This window comes from Meleagris gallopavo, chromosome 19, assembly GCF_905368555.1.
Source record: "Meleagris gallopavo chromosome 19, MGAL_WU_HG_1.1, whole genome shotgun sequence".
Lineage (NCBI taxonomy): Eukaryota > Metazoa > Chordata > Aves > Galliformes > Phasianidae > Meleagris > Meleagris gallopavo.
The window spans coordinates 4,826,374-4,840,560 of NC_139422.1; the positions used below are offsets into that span (position 1 = coordinate 4,826,374).

The 14,187-nt window shown below is 56.0% G+C and overlaps 1 protein-coding gene and 1 non-coding gene across 2 annotated transcripts; one reads left to right on the forward strand and one right to left on the reverse strand.

Moving 5' to 3' along the window:
* Positions 1–3,964: 3,964 nt before the first annotated feature.
* SLC27A4 (solute carrier family 27 member 4) lies at positions 3,965–13,409 on the reverse strand. Its single transcript, XM_085239209.1, has 13 exons — positions 13,253–13,409; positions 11,156–11,322; positions 10,141–10,535; positions 9,357–9,515; positions 8,926–8,995; positions 8,724–8,815; positions 8,148–8,257; positions 7,567–7,776; positions 7,240–7,366; positions 6,919–7,056; positions 6,598–6,762; positions 6,003–6,149; positions 3,965–5,664 (listed from the first exon to the last, which is right to left on the reverse strand). The coding sequence occupies exons 2-13, from the start codon at positions 11,314–11,316 to the stop codon at positions 5,507–5,509; spliced, it is 1,932 nt and encodes a 643-aa protein (XP_085095335.1). The 5' UTR covers positions 11,317–11,322; positions 13,253–13,409; the 3' UTR covers positions 3,965–5,506.
* A 191-nt stretch (positions 13,410–13,600) lies between these two features.
* TRNAR-UCU (transfer RNA arginine (anticodon UCU)) lies at positions 13,601–13,693 on the forward strand. The gene is made up of 2 exons: positions 13,601–13,637; positions 13,658–13,693. It is a non-coding gene; the product is annotated as a tRNA-Arg (tRNA).
* Positions 13,694–14,187: the final 494 nt, after the last annotated feature.

Sequence of the window (14,187 nt, forward strand, 5' to 3'; positions counted from 1 at the left end):
CATCACAAATTTACCAACATATGCTTGGGGAGGTGAGAAGAAAGCATGTAATCTCCTTGAGAAAGTGTAGTGCTGATGTTGTTATTTCTGAAGTGCTGTAAGCATTGATGGCATTTGATAATCAAGTACATAAAGAAGGAACAGATAAAGTCAAGGTCCCTGCCTTGTGTTTGGTTTGCTGTAACACACCGTCCTCTTGCTCGAGCCCATGGACGTGTCACTGTGCTAACTTAAGTGAAACCTGTTTTCTACTCAGTATTTCACATCTTGTCCTTGCTTCCAGGCGCAGTGCAGTGCCAGGCTCCGATGTTCCCTGGTCACTGCCACGCTTCCCCAGCGGAGCGGGGCTGAGAGGTCTGGCCCTCCCACAAATTTAACTACACTGAACAAAAGAACGGGTTGGAAATTCAGTCTCACAGTAAAGATGGTTTAATTTCTTTTGTCTCAGCCCTTGGTTTTTGGTTTTCAGTTCGCTTGCTTGTTTTCTCCCTCGAGTGCCGAAGGGGCATCCATCCCTCCATCGAAGCAGGAAACGGTTTGGGTTGCCAACACATTTTATGGGGAAACATACTTTATGAATACAACAGGGCTCAGTGCTACAAGGAAACATTTTATCAGCGAGCCCCAAAGTGACGATTCAATTATTTTTCAATAAAACATCAGGGGAATGCACCAACAGCTGCTCGCATCCTTCCACACAGCAAGTCAAACTTCAAGGGGAACAATGGATGGCGAAACGGGAGCCATCTCCGAGGCGGTAACAATGGGTTTCCCTGCTCGGGGCTTTGTTTGATTTCCAGTCTCAGTTTTGAACTCCCTCCGTGCGGGGGTAGGACAGGGCGAGGGGGAAGCAGGCAGAGGGGAAGGAGGGTCAGGGGGAGTTAAAGCCTTTTGCAGCCTTTCTCTGCCATTCATGTGGTAATTGGGTGTCAAGCAGAGATCAGTAAGATGGAGCCCGGCCTCTGTGCCCGGGTTAAACTGCAGCAGAAAGAAAGCGGGAGCTGAACCGATGGAGGCCTGAATGTCATTAGGGCGGAGGAAGCGGCTCTCCCCCAGGAGCCCTTCTGCCGGGTGCGGGCCGCGGGGCCGCTTCCCTTTCAGGGCGCCCCTGAGAGCGGGCGGACAAAGCGGGAGGGCGGCCGAACAATGGCGCACCCCCGTCTCCACCTTCAATAGGGAGCTCTAAACAGGCGTTTAACCTTCAGAATAGCTGAAAGCGATACTCCAAGCTGAGAACACGGCTCGCCCGCCGCCGTTAGCCTCTTCCTGCGGCCGGGGGCGAGGAGGGAGGCTCACGTCACCATTGCTTCTGTCGGTGCGGCAGGGATGGGGCTCAGCCCAGCACCACAGGGAGCCACGAGGACGGGGCACATCCTGCTCCACGAGAGGAGGATCTAGGCAGTGGTGCCAGTCCACGAATGGAAGACCCCGTCTTCACAGTCCCCTCATCTGCTGTGCCCAGTGCCACCGGGTTCGTGCTGACAGACCCGAGCTGCCCTGAGCTCTCCCACCGCTCGGCCTTGCAGCAGTTGTGCCTATGGGAGATATTTTCCACTGACTGAGGAAAGGAGAGTCAAGCCCGCGGTTATTTTGGAAGCCCCAATGAAACGAGACAGTCAACAATTGAGAAGCATCTGTGTCTTCCCACTCCTCACACCCTGCTATGTGCCACGGGCAGGTCGTTCTGGAGCAGCTACCAGGCTCTCTGTGAGGCCTGCCTGCACAACACAAGGATGTGGCTGCTCCTTGCCCCCAGACACGGCGCAGTGCTCGCTGCAGGCCGCCATTCTCCTGGGCTGCCCATGACACCACACCACTGGGAGCCGAGGAGGCAAAGCTACTGCCAGCCTCAGGCCTGCTTACACTGGAACTACTCAGGGGAATCACATATTTACATTTCTAAAGGGTGCACCAAAGGACAGGTCCAGAATGTTTCTTAATGGCAAAGCTGTGGGGCCGGCGCTGGGAGGAGCAGGCGGCATTGTCTGCGAGGGCTTCAGCGCATGAAGAGTGGTGGAAGAGGCTGGGAGCCATGCAGCTTTAAAGCTGCTCACAGGCTCTCAGCAGCAGAAAATAATTTCGGGCAGAATGGTGCTGAGCATCTTGCAGAGCCCCTGCCTGCATTTAGATTGAAACATCCTCCAGTTTTGCTCACCAAACACAGCCTGAGCTGGACTGAGAGCTGGAAAGAGATGCTGACCAGAGAGAAAGTTACAGCCTTGTTTTTCTTAATATTGCCTCTGGCCAGAGTGACATTGATGCAAAAATTGGTCATCTCTATGGTGAAAAGCACATTTTGTTTGTAAAGCTCTTTGGCTTTGCTTAAATTAATTGGCTAATAACCCAGGAAAGGATTTTAATGTTTTCCTAACCTCATGGAAACAGCTTTTTAAGTTTTTTTAAATTAAAAAAAAAGAATAATACCTCATACTTTCTATATAGTGCTTTTATCTATATGCAGCTGTTGAGGCAGACTTTAGCTTATTGATCAAAGGAGAGATAAGTCTCACAGGCTGTCTCTAACCATAGAGGATTCAATTAGTTTCTTCCTTAAAAAAGGCAAAAAGAAATTTAGAATAAACAATCAATCAATCAGACTCAGATTAGGCACTGGCTGCTCCTTTCCAAGCACCTCTCTGCTGGAAGCATTTTCTCCCAGCACTGACCCAGGACTCAGCAGAGCATGTGGGGTGGCAGCTTCAGTGGCACTCACATTTAGGTTTCATTTTTTCTTCCCTGCTCCAGCCAGACTCTAGTCCTTCTGGCAATACAGACTGATTTTAATTGCAAACTACTGCCATAATTCTGTAAGCTTCCGATGTTATTTGCACCTGCATTGAACATGCAGTTTCTCTGAATGCAGTTTTGCTTGTTTGAATCATAACTTGCTCTCAGACACAGGGAAATGCAGGACTGCACCTTCCCCGTGCCTCTTCTGGGAGCAGCTTGGCATGCACAGCAGCGCAGCTGTTTCTTCTGAGGAGAAAAGTGCTTCCCATACCACTTCAAACTATGTATTTCCAGACAACAGCCCCCAAGACTGCCTTCAGGGAGGTCAGACTCTCACTTGATCTCTGTAGCGGAGTGCCCATCACATCAGGCTGCTATTCAGCAGTGGTCCAGAGACTCAGGGTAGCCCTGGAGCAGCTGCAGTTTCCTCCAGGCAGAGCCTGGGGCACCGTGGATACCCACTGGATCCACGTCCAGCACAATCATAGCTATCCAAAGCTTCCCCTCCGTGCCAGGCAGGATCGGATCCGTCCCCACTTTGGTTAACTCATCCCCAGTCCCAGTGCCCTCCCCCTCCCAAGGGCTGCAAGCCCAAGGCTGAGGAGCCCCCGGACACGAGGTGTTTGCTGCTCCCAGCCTGCCCTCCACTGGCAGACTGAGAGAGGAACAGCGTCCAAAAGAGACCTGAGCACCTGCTGAGCAGATGGGCATTGTCCCATTCCTGTCCCATACAGCAGCCACCAACAGACCCCTCAGTATAATCCTTCCCCAGGGCAGGATGGAGAAGGTCTAAGTATGGTTCTGGCAGCAAGGGAAGGGAAATGAGTACCAAAAACAAACAAACAAACAACAACAAAAACCCACAAACTGACTGCAAGCTGAGAAATGAGGTGGAAGATTAAGCATGGCAGAAGTTGAGGAGAGGAGCACAAGCAGGGAGAGGGGATGGAGGAGGATTTTGGGGTAAACAAGAACAGATCCAGGACAAACTGGGATGGCAGTACTGAAAAGATGGTTGGGAGAAAAGGGGAGCAGGTAGAGGGGAGGGTCTCACCAACAGGTGGTGTTCATACAGGCATCAACACAGCTGCAAAGGGCTCCCTGCCCCGAGATGAGATGAAGTACACGCAGAGGTTGTGCTGTGGGAGTAGCAGCTCCCAGTTCCCAAACCATCACAATTCCCTCCTCCCAATCATAGCAGGACCACGCAAGCAAGAAGTAGGAAACTCCAGCATAGCCCGTACTCGTATTTAATTGTGAGGACAGGACAGACTGGGGCAGGCAGGTATGGTGGTGTGGAAGCACAGCTAGAAGAGCAAACACACCCTGCCCTCACAAGAGACAGAAGTCATTTTAAGGATTAACCCTGCTGAAAGCATAAAAACAAACCATTAAAAAAAAAAAAAAAAAAAAAAAAGAATCCCAAACCAGAGTTTCTCTGGAACGGATGTTTCTGCTTGGTCTCCAAAGACTGGAATCAGACATTGCTGCTAAGGCTGCTTCACATCAGACACAATGCAGAGAATTCACATAGCACAAGTCGAGTGTTTAACATGGACGTTTCAGTTCAGAGGCCCAGCTCCTGCAGCAGAGTTGGGTTAGGCTCTTGCAGGAAGGGGCACAGAGCACGTGAAATCAGGATGTCACAGAGACAACTCTCTGGAGGATTTTCTCCCTTCCAGGCAAGTTGCCTCCCATATTCAGGACACAGATATCACAGCAGGAAAGTTCCTAGAGTTGCTCTGTGATCCCAAGGTGCTGAGTACGTTTAAGCAAAGGCAAACCAAACCCTTCATTGCCACTTTCCCACCTATTTTATACAGGAAAGAAGGTGCACAAAACAAGGCTGCATCCATGAAAGGTGGAAGTAAGAGACCCAGAAAACTGTCCGCAAGATAGCAGGGTTCACTCATGTCCTTCACCATGGAGCAAGGCCACGAGGACACACATGGCTGCACCCATGCTGGAAGAGGAGAATCAGTCCCAGACGATCATCCTATCTCCCTGTGAGAAAAAAGGGCTCTCCAAGAGAGGACAGGTCTAGGATATCCCTCCACCTACTGCACAAACCCGGGACACATTCAAAAGTACAGACAATAAATTAAGATTGAAAAAAAAAAAAAAAAAAAGCGTGTATAATATATGTATATATATGTGTATAATGTGCGTGTGATTGTGAAAAATAGAAATGTCAACCTCAGGAGAGAGCAAGGCATAGTAGAAACACATCCCTATCCCTCTCCTGAGCCCAGCTCTACCCTGCTTCCCTGATTCACAGCACAAACATGACACCAGTGGGCCACGCAGGGGCAGGGGCTGCACCTGGCACCCAGCTTCCCTCTGCTGGTGCCAGGTAGGAGCTGGCTGCATGGTGGAGGAGTGGGGAAAAGAGCCCAGCAATGGTCCCTTCATGGGCTTCATAACGAAGGATTGCTGCAGGCTGGAAAAGGGAAGGAAAGACAGGAAAAGCAAAATGGAATGGCAGGGGCACTCCACCCCTCCCCAACTGGCCAGGGCCCCTGCCCCTCCTGTGGCATGGGACCATCACCATTGTACCAAGTAGAAAATAAAGCCATAATGAGTTTATGCTTTGGTATGTAACCTCTCCCTCCCCTGAGTCCCCGCTGCATTTCCCCAACCCATGATCTGTAAAACTTGTCAAACAAAATCTCTAGTGTGCCTTTATACCACTCCTTGAACCTTTCCTTTCCCAGTGCCTGCCCTGCCCCTCTTCCCCCAGCAAGATTTGGGGAGCTGCCTTGCTCGATCCCCACTGTTACAGCTTCTGCTGTCCCGACTGGATCCTGTCAAACGCCTCCTGGTCCAAGGGCAGGTAGCGGCCTTGCCTGCAGTCCAAGAAGTACAACTTGTCCTTCACCAGTGTGGGGTCAAAGCCCTGCTTACGAAGCTCCATCTTCTGGAATTTGTAGGTGCCTGGCACACAGGGAAAGAAAAGGGAGCAAGGGGTTGCTGACTGTATGCACTCCCACCTCTGCCCTGCTGTGCTGCACCACATCTTGCTGCCAAACCGTGGGGCTCTGTGCAGTGCCTAGAGACATCTTAGCATCAGCCTTGCACTCCCATGTCTCCAAACCATCAGAGAAGCTGGTAGGACCAGGGGCTCATAGGGCAGATATGCTCCATCCCAACACTGACCCCGCTGCAGATCAGCCCCTGTACCCAGGCAGCCGCTGTGCACCGGGGAGCACAGTGCCTTTCCCCATGCTCCCCCCAGCTGCATGCCCTGTATGGCAGCACAGAAAGTGGCTCACTTGTCTTGGAGACCTCGTGCAGGAACCGCAGGAAGACAGGCTGTGCGTACAGTGGCAGGGCCTTTTTCAGCTGGCTGGCAAAGCCCTCCAGGTCACAGGAGTTCTCTGGGTCAGCGATGGCTGCCATTCCTGCCTTCCCTTCAATGCCTGAGAGACAGAAAAGAAGGGAGAATTCTTGGGCACGCTGTCCTTGCAGCATCACTTCTGTTTGCCCCACATCACCAAGCCCTCTGGCACGTTCCCTGCTTTGTACAAAGCATCAAATGTCCAGCTGTGACACTGCCTGTGTCACCAGCCCGCAGCCACGGCTACCAGCGACACCCTGTGGTCACCGTCATCTCCTCCCAGAGGAGGCACTTGCAGCCTATCCCAAAAGGACTCAGGGTCCTTCCAAACCAGCCAGAACCAGCCAAACCTCTGCCTGAGGGAGGGAACCCTTTGGCTCCTGCTAGTCACATCCCCAGTAGTCTCTTCCCAGCTCACAAGGAGCCTCTGTCCAGCCTCTTGTGAAAGGACACGATCTGGACAAGCAAGGCACACCCCCAAGTACTGCAGCCTGCCTGTCTCCACTGTCCTCCTCTCCCCTCTCAGTTACCTGGGATCTCCACCCCGTACACAACCACGTCTGTCAGGTTGAGGATGCGGCTCAGTGTCCCCTCCACCTCAGTAGTGGAGACGTTCTCCCCCTTCCAGCGGAATGTATCTCCAGTGCGGTCCCGAAAGTACATGTAGCCATATTTGTCCATCACCAGGACATCCCCTACAGGAAAGGGGCAGATTTGCAAAAAAATGAGGTGTGAGAGAAGCTAAGTGCTTCCCCAGAGCATCTCAGGACAGTGTCACCAGCCTGGGACATCCCTGAGCCCACCCAAGTACCCTTCTCCTCTCAGCAGACACAAGGGCACTACCTGCCTACCTGTGAGATAGGCAGCATCCCCTTTTGCAAACACATCCCTGGCGATTTTCTTGCTGGTGGCTGACTGATTCAGGTAGCCATCAAAGTGCTGCAGTGGGTTGCTCTTGACAATGCGGCCCACCAGCTGCCCTGGCTCCCCTGCAAGTAGAGCAGAAGGGGTGAATGGAAGAAGCAACCACTCATGCCCAAGGAAAAAAGGGTGTTTAACAGGGTTGGTGTGGTTTAACAAAGCAAGGATTTAAACCTAACTAAGTTACCATGAAGTACATGACAAAAGATCCACACAGGGCTGAGGAGATGCACCCCAGTGGTTGCCCTTACCTGGTTTGCAGCGGATGCAGACACCATCTGGCCCCCGGATCAGCTCCATGGTGTCTTCATCCACTTTCACCAAGCCAATAGGGTACACCCCTGGCAAGATCCTGCTGTTGAAGCCACAGGACCCGACCTAGGATAGAAGGTGTTCAGAGCCATGAGTAGCAGGAACATCTCTTCTGCCCCAAGCTGGCACACAAAAGCACAGTCAAAACCCTGCAGGCGGATCTTAACACACACCAAGGTTCCTCGTTCCAACAGCCCTGCTGGGTTTCAAACCCTGCCAGGCCAGCAGGCACCCCCTGGGGCATGGGGAGGGTAGCAAAACCTTACATTATTGTCGAAGTTCCCCAGGCTGCAGTTGCACTCGGTGGCCCCGTAGAACTCAGCCACTTGGGCGATGCCAAAGCGGGCCATGAACTCTCTCCAGATGGAAGCTCGCAGCCCATTGCCCAGCGCCATGCGCACCCGGTGCTGCCGCTCCACCTCCTGGTAGGGCTGGTTCAGCAGGTAGCGGCAGATCTCCCCAATGTACTGCACAATCTAGCAGGGACAAAGAGAAAGGACACGTCAGGACCCTCCACCATGGCCTGGGATATTTAAGGTGTTCTTTGAGGCGGACAGGAATGGAACAAAACGCACAGAGTCCCCTAAAGAGGATGGGGTCCCACCAACTTGTCCCTTGCCCACCCATCTCTGGCAAACACTCTCCTCCGATTTATAAAACCTATCCAAGACTTGGCTAATGCTGGAGCATGGGAAACATGGAATGACAGCTGGAGGTGGGACGGATACAGCTCCACCACTTTGGAAGGTATTTCAGGACAGACAGGCAGAACGAGTCCATGCCTTTCCTTCTTGCAGCAGTTGGGCTCACCCTAACTCAACACAGATCCCCAGGCGTGTGGCCTCACCGTACAGTTGTACTTCACGCAGTCCTCCCAAAAGTGCGAGGCTGAGAACTTCTTGCGGATGACGACTGTCATGCCCTGCAGCAAGCACTGCCCGATCCCCACGATGTTCCCTGCAGAGAGGCAGCCAGGAAAGCCCTCAGTACCCAGAGATCCCACCCGGCCAGAGCGAGGCGGGGACCACACGCTGGCTCTCAGCAGGTGTGTCTTTGTCTGGCCAAAGCCTCCAGGACCCCAGGGCAATGTGACAGTGGCATGTGAGGCAGCGCGTTGCACCTAGACATCCCACCACAGCAAGTTGGGCACTGCTTCCACCTTCCTCACCATGAGGCAGCAATACAATGCAGCTATTCCAAAGCCAGGCCAAGGGCTCGGATAGTCCTCCCCACACAACAGTCCCCACTCCAGAAGTCAGCCAGATCAATTCCTGGCTCCCAGATAAAGAGGTCACACGCTGCCAGCAGCAGCCAGCTCCTCTTTGACACAAAGATCACTGCTCACCAACCCCCAGCCTGAGCTCTGGGCTTGGCAGAGGGGAAGCAAAGTCCAGGCAAGCAAGGTCCCAAAGGCACACGTTACCTGCAGCGTGGTAAAGTGGAAGGCAGTCATACATCACATCATCAGGTCTCATGCGAAAACCGTAAAAAACCAAGCTGGCCATGCGGAAATACCTGGGGTGGGGGAACCAAGGGGCACATCAGAAGCAGGGCCAGAGGCTTGGTGCCAGGATGGGGCAGAGCTCTGCCCCCTTTCTCCCCAGAGCTCCTGCCCACTGCCTTACCTGCAGTTCACCACAATAGCAGCCTTGGGCATTCCCGTAGTGCCAGAGGTGTAGATATAGAAGAGTTTATCTGGGGAGGAATGAGGAGACAAAGTCACACATGCAGTGTGACCTAGATCGCTGCACCTGATCTAGGAGGAGCTGGCTGAAGCATAAGGTGGGGGCAAGTCAAAGTGTACTCTGCTCATGTCAAAATAAATTTTGTCACGTGATAAAGAACATGCTGGGTTCGCCCCAGGTCTGTTTGAACACATGGAGGGCATATGACGCTGCACTACATGCAGACAGGCTTCAGCTCCCCTTCAAACATTGCAGGCTCTGCTGCTGAAGTCTGCCCTCAGCATCCTGAGCAGATATTCTCGCCAGTGTTGTGACCAGATGATCCACAGAAATACCACCATGAGTTGGGCTCCCAAAGGCTGACCACGTACCCAGAAAGCCCTTCTCAGGGGGATCTGGCTGGTGTCGAAGAGCTGTCTGAAGGAGGGGATCCAAGTGCTTTGCACCAGAAAGTGCAGACTCAAGGCTTCCTTCTCCTGACCAGAAGAGATGGACAGACTTCTCCATGGAGGACTGCACCTCCTTCATAGCTGAGAAAGTAAAGAGGAGAGGTAGAGAAAGAGCACCAGGTGAGTACAGCACGATTCCCTGTTCTTGCAGGCAGCCTTGGGAAGATAACGCCCCAGGTAGCTGTACCCTCACTGTGCTCAGCAGAACCCCAAAAGGCCTGACAACCCTCCCAGGCAGATGCTGCTCCTATGTCAAACAGCTGGGACCACAGCCCAGGCCTCTTCAGAGACTTGAAGATCCTGTTTTCCACTTCTTCCCAGCCAAAACTTTGTGGTGCTGAGAGGTCTTTCGACACCATCAGCCGCAGGGGTGTAGGCTGAAACATGAAGTCAGGTGCTGCAAGATTGTGGCAAACAGTGTGGAGAGCAGGGGAGGCTCATCCCTTCCATCAGGGCAGGCCTGGCACAGCACAGGGCTCCATGCAGTGCGTGGACACGAGAGAAACCTCTAGCATAAGGAAGAACCCTTGCATCCATGTGGGCCTCACACAGAGAACACTGAACCCACCCACCTCTGCTGCCTACTAACAGAAAGAAAATCAGATCCAATTCCTGAATAATTGAGACCCTGCTCTATTCCCTGCAGGAAAGGAGCACTGAATCCACAGAGCCTGAAAGCCTCCTGAAGCATCTGTCTGCGTCTCACCTTCCATCATTTCCACTCCAAAAACCACAGCCTTGGAGTTGGAGATGGTGATGCAGTGCAGCAAGGCCTCCATGCGTAGGTTGGAATTCACCAGGGCTGTCTCCACCCCGATCTTGGCCAGGCCGAGCCACAGCCCCACGTACTGATTGCGGGACTCCATGAACAGAGCCACCACATCACCAGAGCGGAAGCCTTGGCCATGGAAGAAATTGGCCACTTGGTTGGAGTACTCATCCAGCTGCCGGAAGGTCCAGCTCTCGCCCGTCCCTTGGAAGATCAGAGCTGTTTTCTCTGGATACTTGCTTGCAGTTCCCTGGAAGATCTTGGCGATTGTGTTCTTCTCCCTCACGTGCCTCCACACCTGCCACTTCACACGCAGCAGAACCAGCCCCGTGCTGCCAAATAAAGGGAACAAGAGGGAAGCTGCTCAGTAAGCCCTGCAAAACCACTTCCTCCAGCAAAAACAGCACAGCACAGAGAACTTGCCAGGAGCTGCAATAGTCCAGCACTGCTCCAGGTGTTACTCTAGATGAGCAGCAGCTCTGGGTGCTTCCCTGAAAAGCATGGATATAGGCAGAGGCCCTCTGCAAAGGCACTTATGGCCATGAGGGCAGGGAGAGATGTTTTGGAAGGCTGCAGACTGGGATGTCCTCACTATAAAGGAGCACCCTGGAGCCTCAGGTGCTCTCCAAAAGGTGCCACTACTGTCCCACACACAGATCTGTGCCAGAAGCTGGCACATCCTGGTACCAGCTCATAGCCGCCCCTGCCCAGGCAGCCAGTGCAATGCCAGCAGTTTTAGGGACAGGATAAAGTACAAGGACAAGGACAATCAGAAGACTTCAGAACTCAGCTGAAATCTATATTTCCTGGGAAAACTTTGCCCCAGAGTTTGGAGCCTTCAGGGCACAGCAGAAGATGATCTCCTTCAAGCTGGGCCAGGTGCCAGCAGAGAGCTGGGGTTATGCTCACACACTCCAGCACACAGTTGGGCCACCCCAAACAGGACACCTACGTGACATCCCTTCGTATTGTCTTGATGAATATGAGGAAGAAGTCCCATCCCCCTGATCCCAGGTAGAAGATGAAGAGAGCAGGGATGGCCTGGGCCCACGACAGCTCCAGGCTGACCCTGAAGAACAGCAGCAGTGCTGCGAAGGCAGCCAAACGTAGCATCTTGGCCTGTGGAGAGAGAGAAAGCACAAACATCGACCTACGCACACTGAACAATGAGAGACCCACGGGCAGGGGATGCATTAGCAGCCCCCAGTTCCCTGAGAGGCCCAGAGTCACCACTCCTCCCGGCAGCGAGGACATATCCCAGCAGGCTGATGTTAGCAGACCCTGCCCATGGGCTCCAGTTAAGCCACTGGCACAGTACGGCACTGCTTAGAGCCCACCAAAAGCCTGGCTGTTCTCTCTGCAGACCCTGGCCTGCACACCAGCCAGGGACATGGATACATCCCAGTAGTGTCAGATGTAGGATGAGGTCACCTCACAGGTGTGACAGTGCAGCTGTGCAGGAGATCCCGTACAGATGTTAGGAGGGCACCAGAGCAATGCCAGGCAGGGTGAGCTCAGCTCTCACACCCAACCCAGGACAGTCTAGATCCAAATTCTCCCCTGCCTCAAGGATCCCTACAGCCCAGCTCTCCCATGCCCACAGCACCAACATGTGCCCAGGACAGCTGCTGGGCTGCGGAGCTCAGTCTGACACTGCTCCAACGGGATGAGGACATTCCATCTTCTGATCTCTGCCTGTGTTTGTAAACCCGTGTCAGAGGGCAGCTTCCTGGCCAGGAGGCACGGCCGGGCGGGTGATGGCCACGAGGCGCAACGAGGGCTGTCCCAGCTGCTGGGTGCACCCAGGCCCCATCCCCAAGCCCTGTGGATAGACTGCGATATTTCCGTCTCGAACACTCGCAGCCACAGCTCCAGGACTCACAGGTGACCATGATTTAGCAAAGGCTATTCTCAGGCAGCAGCAGCAGGCAGGGATAGAGGCAATGGCATGACCTCAGCACGGTGACGGCTCCTAGATAACACCAGTCCTTCCCAGCACGGCCTCAGAGGAATGAAGTTCTGGCACAATTCCCCTTCCCCTTCTGAAGATGATTCCCTACTCTGAGACTGGCAGCCACAGCCCCAGGCTGCCCCATGTGAGATGGCATCCAAGCATGTCATGCAGCATCCGAGCTGTGACCCCGGAGCAGGCAGGGATGGCCCCAAGCCCACAACACGGGGACGTCCCACAGCCCTGACCCAGACATCTCACTCCTGCCCCTGGCTCCAAGCCTCCTCCCGAGCAGCTCAGTGTCCCCCAGCACAGCCCCAGTGGTTTTCAGCAGACAGGACCCTCCTTATTTTACCCCGAGAACTTCTTAGTGCAGCTTAACAGGGAAACCATCAAACCTCCGCACTCCAGCCAAGCCCCGGGCTCTCCCTTACACCTCCAGCATCGGACACAAGCGGTGAAGCGGCTGGGGGGGGCACGTTGCGTGGGCAGCGAGGCGTTCCGCCGCCCACACCGAGGCGGGCAGGCCCGGGCAGGCGCCCGCCATCCGCTCCCATCCCCGCCGCACACAGCGGGCCGTCGGCAGCGCGGACGGCCGCCGCCCAACCGAGCGCTGCCCCGCGCCCACCTCCACGCCCACCGCGCGCGGCTCCGAGGAGCCCAGCCGGGCGGCTCCGCGTAGGGGGGCGGGCGGGATGGACAGCGGCGGGGAGGCCGCACGGCGGGCACAGGGCTGCGGAGGGCGGGGGGGCACCGCGCATCCGCCGCAGAGCCCGGAGCTCCAGGCCGGCGCCGCAGCCCCCGGCGCGGCGGCGCTTCCATTCCTGCGGAGCCACCGCGGTTCTCCCCGGCTCGGGGCGGCACCGGGACCCTCCCGCCTGCTCCCGCCACCCGCTCCCGCCTCCCGCTGCCGCAGTCCCCGCCACGCCTCGCCCTGCCCGAAACCGGCCCCGAACCTCCCGTCGGAGCCGCACCGCCTCCAACGGGGCGCCTCGGGCAGCGGCCAAACCCCCGCCGATCCCCGCACCCGCACCGGGAGCCCCTCCGAGCCAGCGGGGAGGCCGCCAGAAGGGAGAACGGGGCGGGCCGCGCTCTTACCGGGCTCCAGCGCGTTACAGTGCGGCCCGGCCACCTGCACCGCCGCCGGGAGCGGGGCCGGGAGCGAGGAGCGGGGAGCAGGGCCCGCCCGCCGCTGCGGTACGGGGAGGGGAGGGGCGGGGCGGGGCGGGGCGGATCGCTCCGTGCGGCCCGCCGGGAGCTGTAGTCCCACCCGGCGCCACCTCTACGCTCCGAGGCTCCGGCGGCGCTGCGGGGAAGGCGTTGCCTCGGCCGCTTCTCCGCTCCCAGCTCCGCTCCCGGTGGCGGCGGCGGCCCCGAGCGCGGGGCGGGGCGGGGCCGGGCGCTGCGCGGCGGGAAGAGGCGGCGAAGGCGGCGGGGCTGTCCGACGGCTCTGTGGCGCAATGGATAGCGCATTGGACTTCTAGCGCGGCGGTGACGGGAGTCATTCAAAGGTTGTGGGTTCGAGTCCCACCAGAGTCGCATTTTGCCCGAGGGCGCGGAGCGGCCGCCGGCTCCCGCGAGCTGCACGGAGCCCCGCCGTCACCACGCGGCGGGTGGACGCGCCTTCGATAGCGGGGCGGTCGGCGTTTTGAAGGCGGAGAGAACGGCGCGGGGCAGAGCCGCCCGATCCCGGAGCTGCGGCTGGGAGGCTGCTGTGCGCCAGCTGTGCTGACGGCGTGGCCTGGTGTGCGCGCAGGGAGATGCTGCGCCGGGCGGGGGGGAGGGAGGATCGCAGCACCTGCTCCATGAGCTCCTCTGTTTCAGAACGAAATAAACACCTCCTCGTCCCGATACGCACCGCAGCGAGCAACAGGGTGGCAGCCAGCCGCACGCACGGCATTTCTGGCATAGCGCGGCACCCGTCGTCACCACTCCAAAAAAAAAAAAAAAAGACAAATCCGCAGTGATGTGGCAAAACCGGGAGGCGAAGCTGCCCGACCTCCCGCATCCGGACACGGACACGTCACCTCCCG

What these genes read in the sequence shown, in the direction of transcription:
- SLC27A4 (XM_085239209.1), bottom strand. Translation starts at nt 11,316, where the DNA reads ATGCTACGTTTGGCTGCCTTCGCAGCACTGCTGCTGTTCTTCAGGGTC. An exon ending in GCGTGAAGTACAACTGTACG is followed by an intron (nt 7,777 to 8,147) that starts GTGAGGCCACAC and finishes TGTCCCTGCTAG; the next exon opens with ATTGTGCAGTACATTGGGGA. An exon ending in GCACGAGGTCTCCAAGACAA is followed by an intron (nt 5,665 to 6,002) that starts GTGAGCCACTTT and finishes CCTGTGTGCCAG; the next exon opens with GCACCTACAAATTCCAGAAG.